The following is a 22,699-nucleotide window of genomic DNA, read 5'->3' as shown; positions in this document are numbered from 1 at the left end:
CTATAGAAATGAATGACACTTTACAAATGAAATAAAAATAATAGAAGGTGGTGGGAATGAGGGAGGGGTGATATTGAAAAGGTCAAGAGAAGATAGCAGACCTGCTCCTTAGAAATAAAATCTTGTAGTAATATCATAGTTATGACTGAAATGTTACTATTCAGTACTTTCTGACCTCTTGTTAACCTATATTAAAATTATTAGAGTAAAACACAGAAAAATTAGATAGTGGCATATATGATAATAATGGCTAGAATTCCATCCAAAAAAAATTTGGAGGCAGAGCAAAATACGATTATGAATGAATGCAGTTCCTTTTTAAAAGGAACTTTGCAGAAATGAAGAAACTTACAAATTTGCAGGAAATAAGCAAATAAAACTGTTTCAGGGGGAGATGCATACTTTTCTTGTAACTTGTGAACAAATCAGAATCAAAATCTAGTATATTAATTAATTATTAATTATATTAATTCTCCTGGGTGTGCCTTGGAATGTGCGTCCCAGAGCCCAGCTGATTGGCTGGGTGGCGGACACACCTGACTGGCTGAGGTGCACCCAAGAGGATTGGCTGCTGCCGCCGCAGCCCAGCCATGGAGGCCAGAGGTGGCAGGCCTGGCTGCGGAGGCAAGGCCCAGGAGGGGGGAAAGAAAGTGGGGAGGGGGGTAGCAGTGGCAGTGGGGAGGAGAGGTAGCTGGGCCCAGAAGCAGAGACTGGGGCAGAAGGGTGGGGGGAGGTAACCGCCGGCCCCAATGAGCGCACAGATGCTCTGTGCGAGGTCGGCTAGTAATATAAATGTGACCAATTGTTTGTTTCTATTGCAAGCTGATTTGGGGTTATTTAAAGTTTGCTATAGTTATTAATTCTTAGACAAGGGAGGGGGGTTGTTGTTTTTCAGTAAGCCTATACAAAACTGGCAACTATAGGCCATAAAAGTGAATGTGAAATATGGTATCCACTTTATTTTAGTTTTGCATTCACACACACACACACACACACACACACACACAAACACTGCTCATACACTAAGTAATAGTTTCAAGCTACAGAACTCATGCAATTTGTTTCTAGATAAAGCAATCAACTTACTTGCATGTTTGTCTGCCAACATAATGAGGCTGTTGGAGATGTCTCGACGTCTGTAAAAACATACCACTTTTGCTTCCACATTGCCATTGGCAGTCTGGAAAACAAGAACACAAATAAGGTAAATATACTTTCGCAAAAAGCTAAGTAATCCCTTCCACAGATGCCGGAAAAACTTTAATAGTGAATGCAGAAGTTGTTCAGTGATTCTGCAGCCCATCGTGCTCCCCACAAAGCCAAATTTTGTCTATTTTATTATTAAGCCAGGTGGTAGGGTATTAAACCTACCTTCTTTTTTCATAATTGATGTAATACTGCAAGTTGTGTCTCCCCCACATTACTGAGTTGTCCAACCATTCAAGGAGACAATAAAGGAATTGCTGTCCCACTTGATGTTAGGCATCGAGCTCACAGCAGCCGGCACCCAGACTACGGACATGTTGGCAGAAGAATGTTTTCTGCCATACAAAAAGGGAGGGGCATTTCTCAGCAATCTCCGCCTCCACCTGCAGTTGCCTCTAACTCCTGAAAATATTTCCCAGGAGCTGGAGGGTCCTCAGGGACATATTCTAGGAGGCATCGATGGCACCAATAGGAAAGGGGGGGTGGTTGCCAAAAACCGCCCCTCTCCACTGTGCACTGGAAAACATTATTCCACTAGTGTATCTTTAGACTGGGTGACGGCCACTGCAAACTCAAGGCCTAATATTAAGAGGAGAAAACCACAAATAAACAAACCAACAAACAAAAAAACAGGAAATATCCATCAAATATCAGCAAAAAGGAGACCATGTCTCAAGATGCTATGGAATATACAAGGTCCTTTTATTATTCATAGTTGTTAGATCCCATTGCTTTTCAGCCACAAGACTTTCTTCAGGGGTAGTTCTAAAACATGCAAACATAAACCCATTTTTTTAAAAACCAGAAGAAACAATCACATTATCATTTTACAAAAACACATATTGTGCAGAATGAAGTTTTAAAATCCTTGTAATAAAATTCTTACATATACTTACATAACAAGCATTAAACTTTCAGCATAGATCTCTTGTAAGGTTACAGTATCTATGTGTGTGTGTGTGTTTAATATCTACAAATAATAAAAAAGACTTCATATATTCCAGAGCACCTGGAGACGTGGTCTCCTTTTTGCTGACCTAATATCAAATGATACAAGGAGCTCCTCTGTTGTCCATTCCCCCGTCCCAGACAAGTGAACAACTCAACAATTTGGGACACACATAACTTCCAGTATTAATTAATTAAGAAATAAGGAAGGCAGGTTCAATAATCAATCACCTGGTTTAATCATAAACCAGGTTTTTCACCAGTGACTTGAGGGATATCAAGCAGAAATCCAACTTGTGCACCATCATCCCAATTTGGCCAAAGAAGGGAACTGTCAATTGACCAGCCACATTAACAATGGGAGCCTCTGTGAATCAACTGGTCAGAGCAGGTCAGGTGATCCTTCCCAATGCCTTGAAGAGCATCCAAGTCAGACTTGCTTGAGGATCTGAGGAAAACAGGGATGGTCATCACCCTCTCTCTCTCTCTCTCTCTCTCTCTCTCTCTCTTTTTAAATCTTTTTGTTTTTCAACAAAATAACAGAAATAAATAAGAAACAGTAAACAATAAAAAAGGAAAAGAAAATAAAAAGTAATTTTATAATTAGCAGTTCTTAGACATCTCATAATTGCATACATCAATCAGAAGGTCCAGCAGCCCTCCACCTTCCAAAAAAAAAAGACACCCACTCACACAAATCCACCCTTGCTAAGAATTGTTTTAAAAGAGAGAGAGAAAGAGAAAGAGAGAAACAAAAACAAACACCAAAATAGAAAGAAAAACCAAATCTTGGATGGGGGTGTTTACCCTGTGCTAAATTGTAAATTATGAAAGGCTCCCAAGTAGAAATAAATGTTTCATCTGTAGTGTTCTGTAAGCAAGCAGTAACCTTAGCCATAGAGGCATATTCCCATAATTTTAATAACCACTCGTCTACCATCGGGATTATTTGTTGTCTCCATTTAGCTGCATATAAGACCCTGGCTGCAGTAAATCATATAAAAAGCCAGCTCCAAATACTTAGTAGGAATCTAGGATTCAGTCATGTTTAACAAAAAGGCCTCTGGAGAGTAAGGAAAATTTATGTTTAAAATTTCTTGCATCTTACGGTGATTTTTTTTCCCCAGAATTGTTACGCTTTGTTACATGTTCACCACATATGATAAAATGCCCCCGCATGGCTCTTACACTTCCAACAATCTTCAGAGTAATTACAATCCTCGTAGGAGTAATATACCATCTAAAGTACATTTTGTACCAATTTCCCCTTAAAATGCTATTTGCTGTAAATTTAATGCTCACTTTCCATTGGTATTCCCATTGTTGCATATTAATTGTCCTATTTAAATTTTGCATCCACTTGATCATACAGTCTTTTATCTGTTCTGTTTCTGCATTGTATTTCAATAGCAACTTATATATCAATCCCAGTAAATGATCTGTATTTCTGGTCATTAATACTTCAAATTCTGTTAAGTCTCTAAGTTTGCCACCTTGTCTCTGTATTTCTTTCTGCACTATAGTACTAATTTGGAGATATTGAAACCATGAGGGCTCATTAGACCACTCTAAAGCAAGAGTCTGGATAGATTTCATTTTTGTTTTTCCTGCAGTTAAACTTTGCAGATTGTATGCCTTGTCTCTCCAGTAGGCAAAATTTCTAAAGTTTTCCTCTCCATGAAAAAAAATGTTTATGATAGATGCCAAAGGCGATAATTCCGGATTTATCCTGTTCTTATATTTGTCCCAAACATGTAATAAACTACTTCACATTGTATGGGATTTTATGTCATGATCTGTCCTTTTTATGTTAGTCCATAAATACTTATGTAACCCTTTTGGAAGGTCAGACCCTTCCATAGCAGTCGTTGAACCATATAGGTGTTTGATCCAGTCCAAGCTCCATGTCAAGCAACTGGCGTGATGACGTAATTTCGGGGAGCCAATCCTCCCCGATCTTTTGCATCTTACATGACCCTGAACTTAATTCTTGGTTCTTTATTGGCCCAGATAAAAGAATTTATATTCTTCTCCAACATATTCAATATTTTATCCTCGATTTTAATAGGGATCATTTGAAATAGAAAGTTCAACTTTGGTAAGATATTAATTTTAACCAATACTATCCTTCCCAGCCAGGAAAGATTTAATTTTTCCACCTGGTTAAATCTGCCATAATAAGACTCCACGATGGTGAGTAATTATTCTTGAACAGGTCTTTATCATTCACTGTTAAATTAATCCCTAAATATTTAATTGGTTTTTCTGTCAGTTGAAATCCAGTCTTGTCTTTCAAATATAAAACTTCTGTAGCTGACAGATTCCATGTGAGTATCTGCATTTTGTTTTTATTAATCTTATATTCTGAAACCATGCCATAGTGATTTATATGCTCCATTATTGAGTCCAAAGAGTGCTTTGGTTGAGTAATTATAAGAACTATATCATCTGCATACAATTTTATTTTATGTTCTTGATCCACCATTTTAATTCCAGAGACTTTTTGTTCCTGTCGTATCTTCATCGCTAATGGTTCAAGAGGTAAGATAAACAGCAGTGGTGAAAGGGGCCCTGCACCCTTGTCTAGTGCCCTTCATATTTCTGAGGAAAGACAAAGAGCCAATGGAATTAATAGAATCACTGGGAGGGTTCACAGGACTACCAGCAAGTTTGTAAGCTGGTAACAGTTTGGTAACAAGTCAGGAGCCAGGACTGTACATTCCCATCAGGCATGACGTCTGAACCCATCCAGGTGCGATTACCATGCCAGATTCCCAAGATTCTGTCAACTTCTGTTATGACGGTGTGAAGTTTGTTTAACAAAGTCGGCAGAAGCTTGAAAATCCAGTACATAAACTCAACTTGGGCACGTTCAGATGTCATGCCCGATGAGAATGCACACTCCGGCTTCCTTTTTACCAAAATGGTACCAACTTACTTACAAGCTTGCCAGTGATCATGTGAATTCACCCATAGAGCTGGAAGAGGTCTTCTGGTCCAACCTCTTGCTCAGTGCAGGAATCTGCTACAGCATCCCTGACAGATGGCCCTCCAGCCTCTGCCTGAAATCCTTCAGTACCCTGGGATGTAATTCATCTGGCCCTGGAGACTTAAACTCATTTAAAGTAGTTAGATGTTCTCTTACTATCTCTTTCACCTGGCACAATATTGGCTCAGAGACTCTGTATTACCTCCTCGGTCTCTCTCTTGCATCAAGCAAGACCAAGGTGCTACAAGACTGTACATATCTGCTTTTTTATTCACCTGGTTTCTGGTTTACCAGCCTACTTGTCTATTTGCTTGCCTGACTGTTGTCTGCTTTATTTATTTCATGTTTATGCCACCCTTCCCTGAAGAGCTCCAAGCAGTATACACAGCTCCTCACTTCCTTTTTATTCACACAATAACCCCTAAGGCAGGGATAGGCAACCTTGGCTCTCCAGCTGTAGTTGAACTACAACTCCCATCATCCCTAGCCACAGGAAACAGCTGGTGAACCAAGGCTGCCTACCCCTGCTATAAGGTAGGTTGGGCTGAGAGAATGAGACTGGCCTAAAGTCACCCAGTGGGTCTCACAGCTAAGCTATTTCCCAAAAAACTTTTAATTTATTTGCTAGGTAGGACTGCTTTATTTTTGGTTTTGCCTATTTGATTTTTAAGATTGATTTTTGTTTCATGGATATGATGCTTGAGTTCTAGTTGTTGTTGTTGTTGTAGTAGTAGTTGTTGTTGTTATTGCTGCTTTATTATTTCTGATACATTGATGCTTTTGAACTTGGGTGCTGGAGAAGACTTTTGAGGATACCATGAACAGCCAGGAAAACAAACAAATGGATCCTAGAACAAATCAATCCAGAATTTTCACTTGACACACAAATGACCAGGCTCAAACTATCATACGTTGGACACATTATGCGAAGACCTAGTTCCCTTGAGAAGTCTATAATGCTGGGGAAAGTTGAAGGAAAGAGAAGAAGAGGGCGACTAGCAGCAAGGTGGATGGACTCGATTACAACAGCAATGAATGCACCACGGAGAGACCTTAAAGGCCAAGTTGAAGACAGATCATCCTGGAGAGAATCTATCTATGCGGTCGCTAAGAGTTGACACCGACTTGACAGCACTTAATCAATCGATCAATCAATCAAGCTGCCCTGAGTGCCTTCATTTTGGACATGGAAAAGCAGGGTATACGATACCTTACAAACAAACAAACACATTTCAACTCAGATCTAACCATTTCTAGTCAAATGCTCCAAACAACTGCCTTACTTCACTTTACCTTCATCTATCTGGTGTCGACCAGACTTCCATCCACAGAAGGCCCAAGGTATTTTAATGCTTGGAGACAGAAAACCCATTTGGTACTGGATTCTCCATTTCCCCAAAGTAGTAAAAATATAATAATAAACTAAATGATTGAAAACGTAGCGTCCTTTAATGGTACTCCAAAAGCTGCCACCCAAAGACAAGCTGCCTCACTCTGTCCAGTGAAGTTGTCTCCCTGACTAGGACACCTTGGTGCCTCCAGCCTTGACAATGTCCTCTGTCTGGGGAGGGTTGCGAAATTTTAATCCTAATGCAGAGGTTTAAGGCACAGATTGAAAATTTCTGGATTTGTCATGTCCCCGTCCATTGATACCAATACCAACTTGGGAGAGTGTTATGGACGCCAGAAGTATGTGAAATATAGGCCTGTGTCTGATTTCATTTTATATTAAGAAATGAAATAATACCTGAACTCGAGGTGAACTGGCATACTGCTCCCTGCTCTGTGAAGGGAGGAGGTGATCCAGCATTGTGTTGTTAAAATGTTAAAATGGATATGCAAGAAACACAAAGCTTGGCCTGGGCCACTCATATGCAAAAATGCAACTGACTACCAAGTGTCTGTAGAAGGAGCCAGGGGGCTGATCCCCCCACCCTTTCCTGTTACAAGAAGTCAGTGTTAAATCCTTGTCAGTGATTAACTGTATTGTTCTCCATGGAAGTTCAACATAGCCAAATGCATACAGAGATCCGTCTGTAGACTTTAATCTCACCTCACTGATGCTACAAATGTATTGGACGTCTGACACATATATGTTAAATATTCTCTTGTTTTCAATTACAAGAAAAACACTAGGTAGAGATATACAAGAAATAATGTAATTGCTGTCTCACAACTAAATTTTCTCACTAACTCCTCTGAATTTTAACACCTTTTGGGGGAAGATGCAATTTGCAGCTCTCAGCACAGAGTTTACAGAAGATGAGATTCAGAGATCTCTCTGGACTGGCCAATATCCTGAATAATTAAGACTTTGTTCAGAAGGTAGCAGCAAGTTGTCACCTTTTTGGACACCCAGGAAGAGAAATACACTATAAGAATGAGGCTTTTAGACAGAGAGTTTTAGCAATCTTTTGCCTACGGCAAAAACTGCTCACGAGGATCCCAGAGTTTGCTGCTAAGCCGCAGGGCAAAGCAGGAATTCTGGCCATGAACAGAAACTACAGCAATGCCTGAGTTTTGCTGCCCAAGCTGCCTGATCTGAGCACTGCAACAACTCCTGTCTCCGCCAAAGACCTCAGCTGAAAAGTTCTCCGCTCCAGTCTCCGGTCCTGGGTAAATACCGTATGCTGCTCCTACAAGCCTGGAATTCCTTCATCCCGTCCCCTTCTCCTGCTCCCTTCCCCTCGTCCCCCTACTAATTCCTGAATCTCCCCTCAAAACATGCCAGCCCTCAGCCTTCCTTCCCCCCCCCCCCCCCCGCTCTCTTTTCTGCCTGTATCTGAATTGCATTAGGCTCTAGGAAGATTTAATTGCACACACATATGTTAGTTAGGCACACGGGTGAATATTGATACTGGTTAGGATGTTCTGTTTAAATACTGTTGCTAATATTGATAGAGGGTTATGCTTTCCGCTATTGCTAGATTATGTTGTTAGTCTTTATACTCAATAAAGCCCATTGAATCCTTTTGAGTGGTTTGATCTCCTTTCTTCCTTGCATCCAGATCACACATGGTTACTAATATAAAAGAACTTGGTCCAGACCTATTTTGTATACTAGCCAATGAGCATATTTAGTATATAAATCAGGCCTGGTCTGTAACAAGAGGAAGGGGGATATACCACCTATGAAGACGTGGCATTTGAGGTGAAACATCATTCCTGGCTGAGGAGAAGCAAATGAGGAATGAGGGGCCAACTTGCCCAGACCATCCAAAACAAGCAGCTGGAGGAACACAGGAAGCTTTTTTATATCAAGTCAAGCCACTAGCTCCGTACTGTCTACTCTGACTGGCACCAGCTCTCCCAGGATGCAAGCAGAAATCTCTCCCAACCCTCCGTGGCAATGCCTGATACAGGCTCCTCTGTATCAAAGTTTAGGTGATAAGTTCCTTGGGCAGGAACCTACCCTCTTATACTTTACTAGTAGGTAAGGCCCATCATTGATCAAGCAAAGCATTTTGCGTAGATTACACTTCTGGGAAAGTTCAATAAATTAAATATATGTAATAAAAATGTATTAATGTGCTTGCAAAAGGGAAGTTTTAAAAAGTTTAAAATGTGTAGGATTTCAACTTCAAACATTATTTATTTTATTGTACATAGAATGACCATATGTGGTAAATTTGAACCATAGTAAATTTGAATCTGAGAAAGATCTTCTGCTTTTCTTGAGCATTATGTTGTTTTAGTATTATTGATCTGATAGAGTGTTAAAAATATGTTAACAACAGTTAAAATGTGATTATTAATTCAGAATTTATGCTTTTTTTAAAAACCCAAAATTATTTAAACACTTCCCCAAGCATATTCTGCTGTAAAAAATTGTGCTATTGGTTACTTTAAGAGGCAGGAATGTTTATGCAAATTTGGTATCTATAGGTAGTCGGGAAGTATGATATTCACAATTTCTTCAAAAGAAACAACCCAAAATTTTTCATCATGCATATTCCAGTGGAAAAAGTAGTGCATCCAGCTAATTCAAGTGTTCAACCAAAATTTGATGTCTGTAGGTCATCAGGAAGTATGACTTTATTTTGCAAAAACAAATTCTTCAAAATATAATAGATAAAATCCCATGCACACCGAGGGCACTATAATCAGGGTGGATAAAAATCAATGATTTAAAATATATATATATCCAATAAATTGGATATTTTTAAATTTAAATCAGATTTTTTAACTAAAATGCTTTTTGAGGAAAACATCTACCTCAAGATAGTTTTCTATTTAAGATACATTATAGTCCAAAGGTTATTCATCATGAAATAAGGATTAGTTTTTAATTATGTAGCATGAGGCTGTATATATGCAATGTTTAAATTTTTTGGTAAAATAATTCCATTAATCCATTTACGATGTCATGCTCTTCCAGAGGGTTCAGTAAGATTTTTTTGGGCAATTTAAATCGTGATTTAAACCAATTTGATTTAAATCAAATCCACGCTGACTATAATTAATAAAGTGTCTATAATCCAACATTCATTATTCTCCCTGAGATGTTAAAGGTCCTGACATGAAACTACAGAGCACTCTACAGAGCCAATCAATCTTCATAGGAACATAGGAAGCTGCCATATACCATCGGTCTATCTAGCTCAGTATTGTCTTCAGACTGGCAGCGACTTCTCCAAGGTTGCAGGCAGGTTCCTCTAACGTGTGTGCATATGCATGCACTCACACATTTTTTAATATCCTCTCAGTTAATTTTATTTTTATTTTTTTATTTATTGAATTTATATACCACCTAGTATAAAAATCTCTTGGCAGTGTACAGAATTAAAACATAAAACATAACACATTTAAAATTCATAAAAAGATAAAATCATAATAGATAAAAATACATTAACAACACACTAAAATTTATTTATTTTTAGATTAGATTTAATCAGGAAGGTCCCATCCTGAATGCATGTGCATACACTCTTCCTTGATACTGCCATCCAGAACAAAACTCATTCTGCACACAGATGAAAATAATTAGAGAGGACACTGTTGCCAATCTGAATGCAGTCTCTTTAAAAGCCACTCCTTACCACAGAGGGTGGGCCTTGGTCAAGACATTAGGGCCTGCACCAACATACAAAAGGCTCAGTTTAGCTCTGGCAGATGTTTGCCTCGGAGGTCTCTGCGGTCCTGCAGACTCAGTTTGACTAAACCTGCTTTATCTTGACATATGCTCTCCTGAAACCTGTCCTTCACCAGCTTCCTTATCCAACCCCTAGAGTCTACTTTATGCTGCCTTCTGCCTCTCTATACAGCTACTATACATCTCCAACAGGCTTCATCCCACACCTACAAGCTTCCAGGCAAGCCAGGATTATGCAACCACAAAAGCACAATCCATCTCATCAAAGCCAAATTATCTACTAGGTTTTATGCTTTTATTTTTCCATTATGGCAAAGATTTAAGGTATATTTCATTATCCAGATTCACAAAGCATCACAACAAAGGAGCCTCTTGGCAGATCCCCAACAAGAGCTAAGAACTTGCATGTTTTAGAAAAGAATTACACCTTTTCATTCTACTGGGAGGTACATCAACTCTTGTCAAGAAGCACAAAAGGGTTACATATTCATGTACCTTATTAAGTTCTTCTATTCGCCTGATCAGATACGGATTGCTTGACGAGTTTTCAAAATAGACATAATCTGCAACAGAAAAGGTGAAAAGGCATTTAGAGTTCTTCAAAAACTGCACCAGAACAATAATGTGAAGAAGCAAGAGATTTTTGCTTAACTCAAGCACGCATTTTCATTATTTCTGTGTGGTTAGAAAAACATGTTCTCTTATTACATTTTTAGATGCTTGGAGTTCATGAATAAATTCACTTCTGTATCTCCCAGGATTAATAGTATAGAACCTCACTAATGATTCAGTCCTACAAAGATTTACACAAAGGCTTACTTTTTGCTCAGTGCGAGATTTGCATACTATATCAATTTTTTTATTTAAAATTTATTTTAATGCAGATGTAAATCAGAGCCCTAAAGCTAAGTGGAGGCAAAACTCTTTATGCTGGATGAGGCCCTCAAGTGGCCTGTAGCTAAACTAGCCACTTTATAAAGCCACAGACCCACAGACATTTCTGAGAAATCAACATTCCATAATGTGGCCTCTTCCATTCAATAGTAGTACCTCCTGAAATATTAACACAATACCCTCTCTATATATGCTGATACTCTTGAACAGCCTCAGCACTTCTGCTTGCACAACCTTCGCTTATTTCTACATGACTAAAATGGGGCTCCACCTGTATTCAAAACCAGATCCATTTTGCAAGAGCATGTGGACTAGTGACTGATCCCAACCAACTAGTGATCCCAAACACAACTTCAAAATCACATCCTAAAGTTCTGGCCAGCAGCTCACCAGATGACATATCCCATAATGCCCCAGGATGGAAGAGCATGCATTCGATTCAAACGCAACAACTAACACCCCAGAGAGCCTGAGGAAACTGAGTCAATAAGAAACCATTCAAATACTGAGATGTATGCAGGAGGCACCCATGACTAGCAAGGGTGTAGCTAAAGTTGAACAAGGAATGCCCCTGGACCCCTGAGGGAGGAGGCTCTGCCAGCTAAGTGACAGCTTGCTCTTCATCCCCCCCCCCCCGTCCCTTGAACCACTCTTAGGGAAAGGTCGGGAGGGGGCAGAGGCTCATCTTCATCCTTTGTCCCAGGGCCACTCTGACCTTGCTTTGCCCCTGAATACTAGACATGTGGGGATACCCTAAGAGATATGACTAGGGATGTGCACAAACCTGTTCGGAGGCCCTCTTACAGGCCTCCAAACAGGTTCAAACACGGGGGGGAGTGGGGGTTGAAGTTCAACACCGGGGAGGTGCTGCTTTAAGGGCAGGGGAGGGTGCACTTACCCCTCCCGCCGCTTTTCCCGTGCCGGTGCTCGTTGCCAGTAAAAACCTTCGGGGTGGCAGCGTACCTCCCTGCTGCCCCTTCCCCCTCCTCAGCCAGAAGTGGCCAGAAATACCAGGTGCGCGTGCATGCGACGGCCGCACATGCACCTGGTACTTCTGGCGGAGGAGGGGGAAGGGACGGCAGGCAAGTATGATGCCACCCCGAAGGTTTTTACCAGCAACAAGTGCCGGCTGGGGGGAAAGTGGCAGAAGGGGTAACTGCACCCTCCCCCGCCCTTAAAGCGGCACCCCCGCCAGAACTGAACCACCCCGCCAGGGTTCCATGCACATCCCTAGATATGACCAGTCACAGAGAGTTCTAAGACTTTAGTCCTACACATGCTTACTTGTGAGTAGGTCTGACGAAACACAATTGCCGACATCCAGAGCAGCATTCTGTGGGTGCTCCTAACATCCACTGCCACACAGTGCCAGCTCCCACACAGGTACACCCACTCTGCAAAGCACGGGCTCTTTTGTGCTGTTGGGCAGGACTGCAAATACTTTTCTTATATACTTTGGAAGTGCTCTTTCAGAGTTCAGGCCAACTCTGCAAAGTATTTGCAGTCTTGCACGAGAGCGCCAAGCTACCCATGCTTCAGAGGGTGAACGCATCAGTGCTCCGAACAGCCACTGTGTGGAAGTGGATGTTGGGGGTGCCAACTGAACACTGCTCTGGCATGCCAGCCAGTGGGCCTTGTTTCTGAGTAAATATGCAAAGGATAGAACTATATAAGATATAGTCATCATACGCAGAGTGAGGTACATAAAGAAACCAACTCTGACCATAATTAACATTCCTGAGGACTTGCGAGATCAGAGGGGCCTCAGTGGTGGGACAACTTACATGGCATTTACCCCCTGGTTCTAACATTATTTTTCTCTCATGGCATATTTCAAGGTGACTTAAAAAGAGAAATGCTGTTGCTCTCAGGAGTGTCTTTTCTAAATCTGATGTAAAACTTTTACCAGAAACTTACAAGATATATAAATGTACAAATGAGCATATTATCACAATTTAAAAAGTAAAAATAAAATGTACTGTGTTTTGTTGGAACTGGAAAATAATCACCCATAATAGAGATAATTCTCTACTACTGGTCACATTTTACCTCTCCCTTCTCTAGAGTAACCACCTAATGATGCAGTGGGGAAGCAACCTGCCTAGAAAGCAAGAGGCTGTTGGTTCGAATCCCAGCTGGTGTGTTTTTCAGACTATGGGAAACTCCTATATCGGGCAGCAGCGATACAGGAAGGTGCTGAAAGGCATCATCTCACACTGCACAGGAGAAGGCAATGGTAAACCCCTCCTGTATTCTACAAAAGAAAACCACATGGCTCTGTGGTTGCCAAGAGTCAACACCGACTCGACGGCACAACCTTTCCTTTCCTTCTCTAGATTATCTTTAATTGTATAATCCGGGGAATAATGTATAACCCGGGGGAAAGTATCTATGCAAGAAGAATACTTGCAGAAGAAGCATAGTTTTTTTGGTTTGTTTTTTTAAACACTCTCTCAGAAAAAAGTGTTTGATTTTAAACCCAAAATAGTGGTAAATAAATCCAATGTTTAACCTGCATATTTCATATCAACAAATGAGTGTACAGGTCAGCAAAGCAGAATTAATAACTGGAAAATGTTAATCATTGTGATCCATGCTAAATGTGTGAGTGTAGGCTTAGCAGTGTCAAGGCAAGTAGTTTCTGCCATTTTCCAAACCATTACACCATGCAATAAATGGTGCAATAAAACTAATAACTAGCTAATAAAACTAGTTATGAAAGTAGAATGCCAGCAGGGGAGGGGGTGCTTCCCAGTGTATTTCACAGAGTATTTCATGTGTTACTATCTGCTTGAGGGACAGAAGTCATGAGTGTGCACTCAGTGCAAAGAGCTCCTGGCTCTCAGAGAACTAGATTGTTCTCTCAAAGCCAAGGTAGTTGACCTGGAGAAGCTCAGAGAGGTATGTGGATGGGACCATCAGGGATGTGATAGAGGCATTCCACTTCCAGCCTGACAGCTCCTCAGCTGTCATGGAGAATGAAGGTCTTGGGGAAGGAGGACATCAGTCTGAGAAAGAGGGGAATGCTCCCTTAGAAGGGATCCCTTCCTTTGGTGATGGGCCCATATCGCACAGATGATACTCCTCCAGGGGTTGAGGGCCTCCTAGTAGGATGTGCACGGAACATCTTTAGGGGTGGAGGAGGGTGAACTTATCCCTCCCTTCACTTTTCCAATGAGCCTGTGCACACCTGCCATGTATTTGCATGCCCATGCCCAGCGCACACAGGTGCGTCGGATCCTTCCGGTTACTTCCGGTAAAGGGGGAAATGGGCAGCAGGGAGGTACGCTATCGCCCCAATGAACTTTAAGAAAACAGAAAGCTGGCAGGGGGGAAGCGGAGAAAGGGGTAAGTGCACCCTCCCCCACCCTTAAAGATGCGTGTGCACACCCCGCCTTCGAACCAGCAAAACAACCCATCATTCGAACCGGTTCAGAGGCCCATAAAGGGTCTCCGAACCGGTTCCATGAACATCCCTACCTCCTAGTAGTGGGCAATTTGATCATAAGGGCTATAGAGAGATGGCTCGGTGACCTGCTAATGCAGAAATAGATATAGTGGGCATAACAGTGGGCATAACATATCCAGTGGGACACTGTTATCCCTGGGTATAAACTCTATAGAAAGGACAGGGAGGTGCACCTTGGAGGAGGGGTAGCACTGTATGTTAAAGAAGGGATAGAATCTAACAAGCTAGAAAACCTAGGTGGACTGGAGTCCTCCACAGAAACCCTGTGGGTGACTATACAAGGCCAGAAAGGGAACGTGCTACTAGGGACGTGCTATCGCCCTCCGGATCAAAATGCCAACAGTGACTGGGAGTTGCAGGAGGAAATCAGGGAGGCATCAAGGAGAGGCAGGACTGTAATTATGGGTGACTTCAATTACCCACACATAGACTGGGTAAATTCACAGTCAGGTAAGGACAAAGAGGTCAAATTTCTAGATACACTAAATGAAGTTTAACAAAGACACTTTGAATTTCAGAAGAGGAAACTTCTCCAAAATGAGGAGTATGGTGAAAAGAAAGCTGAAGGGTAAAATCGGGAAAGTCACTTCACTCCAGAATGCATGGAGTTTACTCAAAACCACAATACTAGAAGCCCAGTTAGATTGTATACCCAAAAGGAGGAAAGGTACCACTAAGTCCAGGAGGATGCCAGCATGGCTAACGGGTACTGTCAAGGAAGCCATAAAAGGGAAGAAGACTTCCTTCCAAAATTGGAAGGCCTGTCCAAACGAAGAGAACAGAAAGGAACACAAACTCTGGCAAAAGAAATGCAAGATGACAATAAGGGAGGCAAAAAGAGAGTTTGAGGATCATATAGCCAAAAGTATCAAGGGGAATAACAAAAACTTCTTTAAGTACATCAGAAGCAAGAAACCTGCCAGGGAGGCAGTTGGACCATTAGACAATGAGGGAGGGAAAGGGATTATTAAGGAGGATTTGGAGGTTGCAGAGAAGCTGAATGAGTTCTTTGCGTCTGTCTTCACGGCAGAGGATACTGAGCATATACCTGTTCCTGAACCAGGCTTTTTAGGGATGGAGGCTAGAGAGCTGAGTCAGATAGAAGTGACAAGGATTGATGTTCTAAACTGTCTGGAAAATCTGAAAGCTAACAAATCACCAGGGCCGGATGGCATCCATCCAAGAGTCCTCAAAGAACTCAAATGTGAAATTGCCGACCTCCTTGCTAAAATATTTAACTTATCCCTGAAATCGAGCTCTGTACCAGAGGACTGGAGAGTAGCAAATGTAACACCGATTTTCAAAAAGGGATCCAGGGGCGATCCGGGAAATTACAAGCCAGTTAGCCTAACGTCCGTTCTGGGCAAATTGATGGAAAGCATCCTCAAGGATAAAATTGTAAAGCACCTAGAAGAACAGGCCCTGCTCGGAGTGAGCCAGCATGGCTTCTACAAAGGTAAATCTTGCCTCACCAACCTTTTGGACTTCTTTGAGAGTGTCAACAAGTGTGTGGATCAAGGTGATCCAGTTGACATAGTCTACCTAGACTTCCAAAAAGCTTTTGACAAAGTTCCTTATCAAAGACTCCTGAGGAAACTTAGCTGTCATGGGATAAAGGGACAAGTACATGTGTGGATTGCTAACTGGTTGAAAGACAGGAAACAGAGGGTAGATATCAATGGAGAGTTTTCACAATGGAGGGAAGTAAGAAGTGGGGTCCCCCCTAACCGGTGCTTTTAATTTATTCATAAATGATCTAGAAGCAGGGGTAAGCAGCGATGTGGCCAAATTTGCAGATGATACCAAACTCTTCCGGGTAGTGAAATCCAAAACGGATTGTGAGGCACTCCAAAAAGATCTCTCCAAACTGGGGGAGTGGGCGACAAAATGGCAAATGAGGTTCAATGTTAGCAATTGTAAAGTGATGCACATTGGGACGAAAAAACCCCACTTCAAGTATATGCTGATGGGATCCGAGCTGTCAGTGACGGACCAGGAGAGGGATCTTGGGGTTGTGTTGGACAGCTCGTTGAAAGTGTCAACTCAATGTGCGGCATCTGTGAAAAAGGCCAATTCCATGCTAGGGATCATTAGGAAGGGGACTGAAAATAAAAATTTTATTTTTAATGACAACCATGACAACCGACTTCTCGGGCAGAAACCTAGGGTTTCTGCCCGCTTGACAAAATCATCTGAGGGGGCTCTGCTCCGGGTCCCAACAGTGAGGGAGGCTTGGTTGTCGTGCACGCAGGACAGGGCCTTCTCTGTTGCTGCCCCCAGGCTTTGGAATGCTCTCTCAGTGGCCATTTGCTCCTCGGACTCCATCACAGTTTTTAGATAGCTGGTTAAGTCTTGGCTTTTTATCCAAGCCTTTACATGATTGTTTTATTGCTGCTTCTGTGTGTTTTTATCCATGTATAGTTTTCCGTGTTTGTATATTATATCTTTTAATATCAGATTTGTTTTTATATTTTTTGCTAAATACTTTTAATTCATTTTTATTATATGTGTTTTAATTTTTGTAAACTGCCTTGGGATTGTTTTTAATGAAAGGCGGTACAGAAATCTAACAATAAAATAAAAACAATAAATAAAAATTGCAATATTATAATGCCCTTATACAAATCTATGGTGTGGCTACATTTGGACTGCATACAGTTCTGGTCACCATACCTCAATAAGGACATTATAGAACTGGTGAAGATGCAGAAGAGGGTAATCAAGATAATCAGGGGCCTAGAGCAGCTTCCTTATGAGGCAAGGTTACAGCATCCAGGGCTCTTTAGTTTGGAAAAAGAGGTGACTCTGGGGAGACATGGCAAACTTGTGCATCGCGTGGAGAAGGTGGACTGAGAGAAATTTTTCTCACTCTCTCACAGCACTAGAACCAGGGGTCATCCCATGAAACCAACAGCCAGGAAATTTAGGACTGACAAAAGGAAATACTTTTTCACACGGTACATAATCAGAGGTGTAAGTGTTGGACAGTATAAAAATATGATAAATAAATAATAAAATAATAAAATAATTAATCTATGGCATTATCTGCCACGCAAGTTTTGGACAATATAGAAATATGTTAATTAATTGATTGATTGATTGATTACAATAAAAGGGGCTTGGACAAATTCACAGAAGGCCAGTCTATCAATATCTATTAGTCTGGTGGCTATAAGCTACCTCCAGCCTCAGAGGCAAGATGCCTTTGAATACCAGTTTCAGGGGAGCAACAGCAAGAGAGAGGACATGGCCTCACCTCTTGCCTGTGGGCTTCTCCAAGGCACCTGGTGGGCCACTGTGCGAAACAGGATGCTGAACTAGATAGGCATTGGGCCTGATCCATCAGGGCTGTTCTTACGGAAGACTTTAAGAAATGCTCATAAGGGCTGTGACCCTGACTGGAGAATTCATGACCCAATTAATATTGTTTATTTAACATATTTATATACCTCCCCAAAACTGTGTCTCTGGGCGGTGGACAACAAACAGCCAGATTGAACAAGCCTTTACCAAGACATCAATGAGGCTGTTTTCACAAGGAAGGTTCCTGTGGACAGTGCAGGGAGGCTTGCAGGCCAATTATAATGATTGTTGCAAGCCACCTTGGGTTCCTTGCAGAGGACAGTGGGATATTATTATTATTACAAGTAAATTTTAGCCCGTTGAATAACGGGCGCTAGGAAGGGAAGGGGCCGATAACCGTCCTCCCGCCCTCCCAGCTGCCCGACTTACCCTTCCCCGCACCCCCCCCCCCGCAAAGGAATAAGGGCCTCCGCGGCCGCCGGAACTGCCCTCCCGCCCTCCCAGCTGCCCGAGCCCTACTCACCCGAGTCAGCCCGCAAGAGCCGGGCGAAGTGCAAGCATGTTTTCAAAAGGTCCAGAGAGGAGCTCGCAAACAGAGCTCCTCTCTCTGCTAAGTCTCTTCCCGACTTCCGAGTTCAGGAAGAGACTTAGCACAGAGAGGAGCTCTGTTTGCGAGCTCCTCTCTGGACCTTTTGAAAACATGCTTGCACTTCGCCCGGCTCTTGCGGGCTGACTCGGGTGAGTAGGGCTCGGGCAGCTGGGAGGGCGGGAGGGCAGTTCCGGCGGCCGCGGAGGCCCTTATTCCTTTGCGGGGGGGTGCGGGGAAGGGTAAGTCGGGCAGCTGGGAGGGCGGGAAGGTGGATATCGGCTGTGGCGGCGCCGCCGCCAGCCTCTATGCCGCGGCCGGTCTCCCCGGCCAGGCAAGGGCCCCAAGCCGCCCGGCTGCGGCGGCGCCGCCAGGCCTCGGCGGCGGCTCAGCCACCACCTCGGCCGGCTTCCCCCGCCGCCTCCTCCCCCCGCCCGGCTTCGGCGGCGCGGCCATGGCTCCGCCGCCGCCTTGGCCGCTCCGCGTCCTCTGGCCGAGGCGGCAGCTTTGCCGCCGCCTCGGCCAGTGTCCCCCGCCGCCGCTTATCCGGCTTCTTCAGGCGGCCACTTCTGGTCGCCCAAGATGGCCGCCGGGTGCTGGCGGTCGTGTCTCCCTTGGACTGTTCTGAGCGTGCGCTCCGCGCACGCTCAGAACAGTCAAGGCACGAACGCACGCTTGGTGTCCGTCCACAGACGGATACCAAGCGTTTTATTAGAGAGGATTATTATTATTATTAATGAAGTGTGGCTTCACACAATCCGCCACAAGTCCAGCAGGCGAGTCCAGTTCCCAAGCCAGACTGTCAACATTCGTCCAACTTCCCTACCCCACTTCAAACATAGGTTACAAGTGTCAGGCGAATGTTGGCAGTCCAGCTTGGGATCCGGACTTGGGTGGGTTCAGACAGCTCGCCCGCCAAGAGTGCACACTCCCCAGGAACTGGACTTGCAGCAGATCATGTGAAGCTGCCAATAAGAGTAAATAAGTAAGCACCGTTATACTCAGTGAGCTTTACTGCCAAATTAAATTTGCCGCCTTAGAAGTTCAGATACTAAATATATTACCAAAGATGACTCACGATCAGTGTTCCCTCTAACAGGGATTCCCAGAAGTGGTTGTCTACAATTCCCAGAATCCCCAAGCAAAAGCCATATGTTACAGCAGGGATTCTCAACGTGTGGGTCCCCAGATGTAATTGGACTTCAACTCCCATAATTCCCATCCAAAGGCCACTGGGGCTGGGGATTATGGGAGTTGAAGTCCAATAACATCTGGGGACCCACACGTTGAGAAACCCTGTATTAGAGGGAACACTGTTCACAATAGAAAAACCCTAACATGTCCCTTGGGAAAAGGAAGATCATTTCCTATTGCAAGTTATTCACTTTGCTTTCTTCACTCAAGGTCACAGTCCTATACATGCTGACCTGGAAATGAACATAGGGGCTTACTTGTGAGTAAATATGTATAGGATCGTGCTGTCCGCAGTGCCACATTTAGGCACAAGCTAAGCTATAGCTTAGGGCCTCATATTACAAGGGGCCTCGAATACCCAACAAAATGACTAAATTTCAAGTTCTACATAATTTGTTGAAGGAGAATGGGAAAAGAGACTCTAAAACAGACCTAATTGTTCCATTAAGACAAAAATATATTTGTATGGCTACACAATTATTTATCATATGGAGTTCCTAAAACTGTGCAGAAACAACTAAGTTATATCAAAATTGTATTAGACCAGAGTAGGGATCTGCACGGAACCAGTAGTTCTGCCAGTTTGACAGCAGGAGGTGTCTAACTTTAAGAGTGGGGGAGGGTGCACTTACCCCTCCCACCACTTTCCCCCCACTGGCGTCCATTTTTTCCAAAGCCTATCAGGTCGACAGCATACCTCCCTGCTGCCCCGTCGCCTGGATATGACTGGAAGTCTCTGGCACACCTGCACACACCGACACGTGTGCAGGTGCAACATCCACCCATACCAGCGCATGCAGGTACGTCGGATACTTCCAGTCATATCCAGGCAACGGGGCAGCAGGGAGGTTTGCTGCCGCCCCGATGGGCTTTGAAAAAAACAGATGCCGGCGGGGAGAAAGCGGAGGGAGGAATAAGTGCACCCTCCCCCACTCTTAAAGCAGCACCCCCACCGCCTTCAAGCCTCCCCCGCGCGATTCTCTGCACATCCCTAGACCAGAGCCTGATCGAGACCAACGCCTTCCTTCACAACTACAGACAGCATTTGCCTCTTCAGAAGGCTAATGAAGAGCATGGCAGGTGGGTGGAGTAATGCACTGGGGTCGGACTTCCAACCCATTTTGTAATGCTATGGAGCCTTTTAATCTCGACACAGTTTAGGGCCTCAGGCATAATCCGGCCCTGGCAGTTAGTCTCTTTGAGGTTGGATTCCTATGCACACTTACATGGAAGGAAGTTTGTATAGTAGACATTTTAAAAAATTACAGACAGGAGACAATATCGTGTAGACAGTAGGCATTATTGAGGGGGAGGGTAAATGGGCTTCTCTATTCACTTTACAAAGCCCAGATAAGAACTTATTCACCATAAATATTAGTTGTAATAGTCAATTAATCTATTAAATTTGCATAAATTAGAATAAAACAACTGTTCTGAAGCACAACACATATACTTGTTTTTAACAGAAGTATTGTCTTGAAAAGGAATGCCTCGTCTATGTGATAAGTAGGGGTGTGCACGGTCCAGAATTCCCCCGGTCCGGCACCAGGGGGACTGTTACTTTAAGTGGGGGGGGTAGTACTCCCCCCCCCGGCCGCTCTTCTCCCTCCGGCGCTGGTCCTTTTAAAAATCTTCTTGGGGCGACAGAGTTCCTCCCTGCTGCCCCTGCCCCCGTCATTGTTCCTTAAGGCTTAAAGAGAGTAGAGCTAGCGGCGCACATGTTCCCTTCGCGGTGCGTGCGCTCGTCTCTGTCGCTGGTGCGCGCCGCATACATCACATGTGACGTATGTGGCGTGTGTGTGCCAGTGATGTATGCGGCGCGCGCCAGCGACAAAAACGAGCGTGCGCCGTGAAGGGAGCCTGCGCGCCGCTAGCTCTACTCTCTTTAAGCCTTAAGGAACAACGACGGGGCAGGGGCGGCAGGGAGGAACTCTGCCGCCCCAAGAAGATTTTTAAAAGGACCAGCGCCGGAGGGGGAAGAGCGGCGGGGGGGGGGGTAAGTACTACCACCCCCCTGCTAAAAGTAACAGTCCCCCACCCATCCGAACCTCCGGACCGGGAGAATTCCGGACCGGTCCGGAGGGCTTTTCCATTGCGCCGAACCAAAACCATGCACACTACTAGTGATAAGGCAAGTGGGAATGCCTCTTAAGATGGTGCTTGTGATCTGTGCTTTTTAAAAAGTACTTTTTAAAATCTGCTTATTGATCAGGGGCTCCTTTTGAGTCTACTGGAGGTTTGGAAAGGAGAGCTGATCTTGTGGTAAAGGTAAAGTGTGCTGTTGAGTCGGTGTCGACTCCTGGCGATCACAGAGACCGATGGTTGTCTTTGGTAGAATACAGGAGGGGTTTACCATTGCAGTCACCCGCGCTGTATGAGATGATATATCACTATATCCTATATCACTGCTGCCCAACAGAGGTGTTTCCCATAGTCTTGGAAACATAGTCTGGGAAACATACCAGTGGAGATTCCCATAGTCTGGGAAACATTCCAGTGGGGATTCAAACCGGCAACCTCTGGCTTGCTAGTCAAGTCATTTCCCCGCTGTGCCATTAGGTAGCTCATGGTCTAGTGGTAGTGGGGATGAATTTTTATCTTTGCTAAGCAGGGTCTGCCTTGGGTTGCATCTGGATAGGTAATTACATGTAAGCACTGTGAGATATTTCCCTTAGGGCACTGGGCCATAGCTCAGTGGAAGAGCATCTACTCTTCCACCAAGCACTGAGGTTCCAAGTTCCCTCCCTGGCAGCATCTCCAAGATAGGGCTGAGAGAGATTCCTGCCTGCAACTTTGGAGAAGCCACTGCCAGTCTGTGAAGACAATCCTGAGCTAGATGGACCAAGGGTGTGACTCGGTATATGGCAGCTTCCTAAGGTTCCTAAAGAGATACCTGCCTGAAACCTTGGAGAGCTACTGCCAGTCAGTGTAGACAATACTGAGCTAGATGGTCCAATGGTCTGACTTGGTATAAAGCAGCTTCCTATGTTTTAAAATCAATTAATTAACCACTGCAGC

The 22,699-nt window shown here is 43.6% G+C and overlaps 1 protein-coding gene across 5 annotated transcripts in view; it reads right to left on the bottom strand.

Moving 5' to 3' along the window:
* Positions 1-22,699, bottom strand: part of MTA3 (metastasis associated 1 family member 3) — a 229,532-nt gene that overhangs the window by 199,747 nt on the left and 7,086 nt on the right. For all 5 annotated transcript variants that reach the window (XM_053311426.1, XM_053311430.1, XM_053311452.1 and 2 more), the window contains exons 2-3: positions 10,731-10,798; positions 1,087-1,180 (exon numbers count right to left, since the gene is read on the bottom strand). In XM_053311426.1, the coding sequence (XP_053167401.1) occupies positions 1,087-1,180; positions 10,731-10,798 (162 nt within the window). The remainder of the gene's footprint in view (positions 1-1,086; positions 1,181-10,730; positions 10,799-22,699) is intronic.

The sequence above is a fragment of the Hemicordylus capensis genome, chromosome 1 (assembly GCF_027244095.1).
Source record: "Hemicordylus capensis ecotype Gifberg chromosome 1, rHemCap1.1.pri, whole genome shotgun sequence".
NCBI lineage: Eukaryota > Metazoa > Chordata > Lepidosauria > Squamata > Cordylidae > Hemicordylus > Hemicordylus capensis.
The sequence above is the reverse complement of the archived record's forward strand: the minus strand, read 5'-3'. Positions and strand labels throughout refer to the sequence as shown.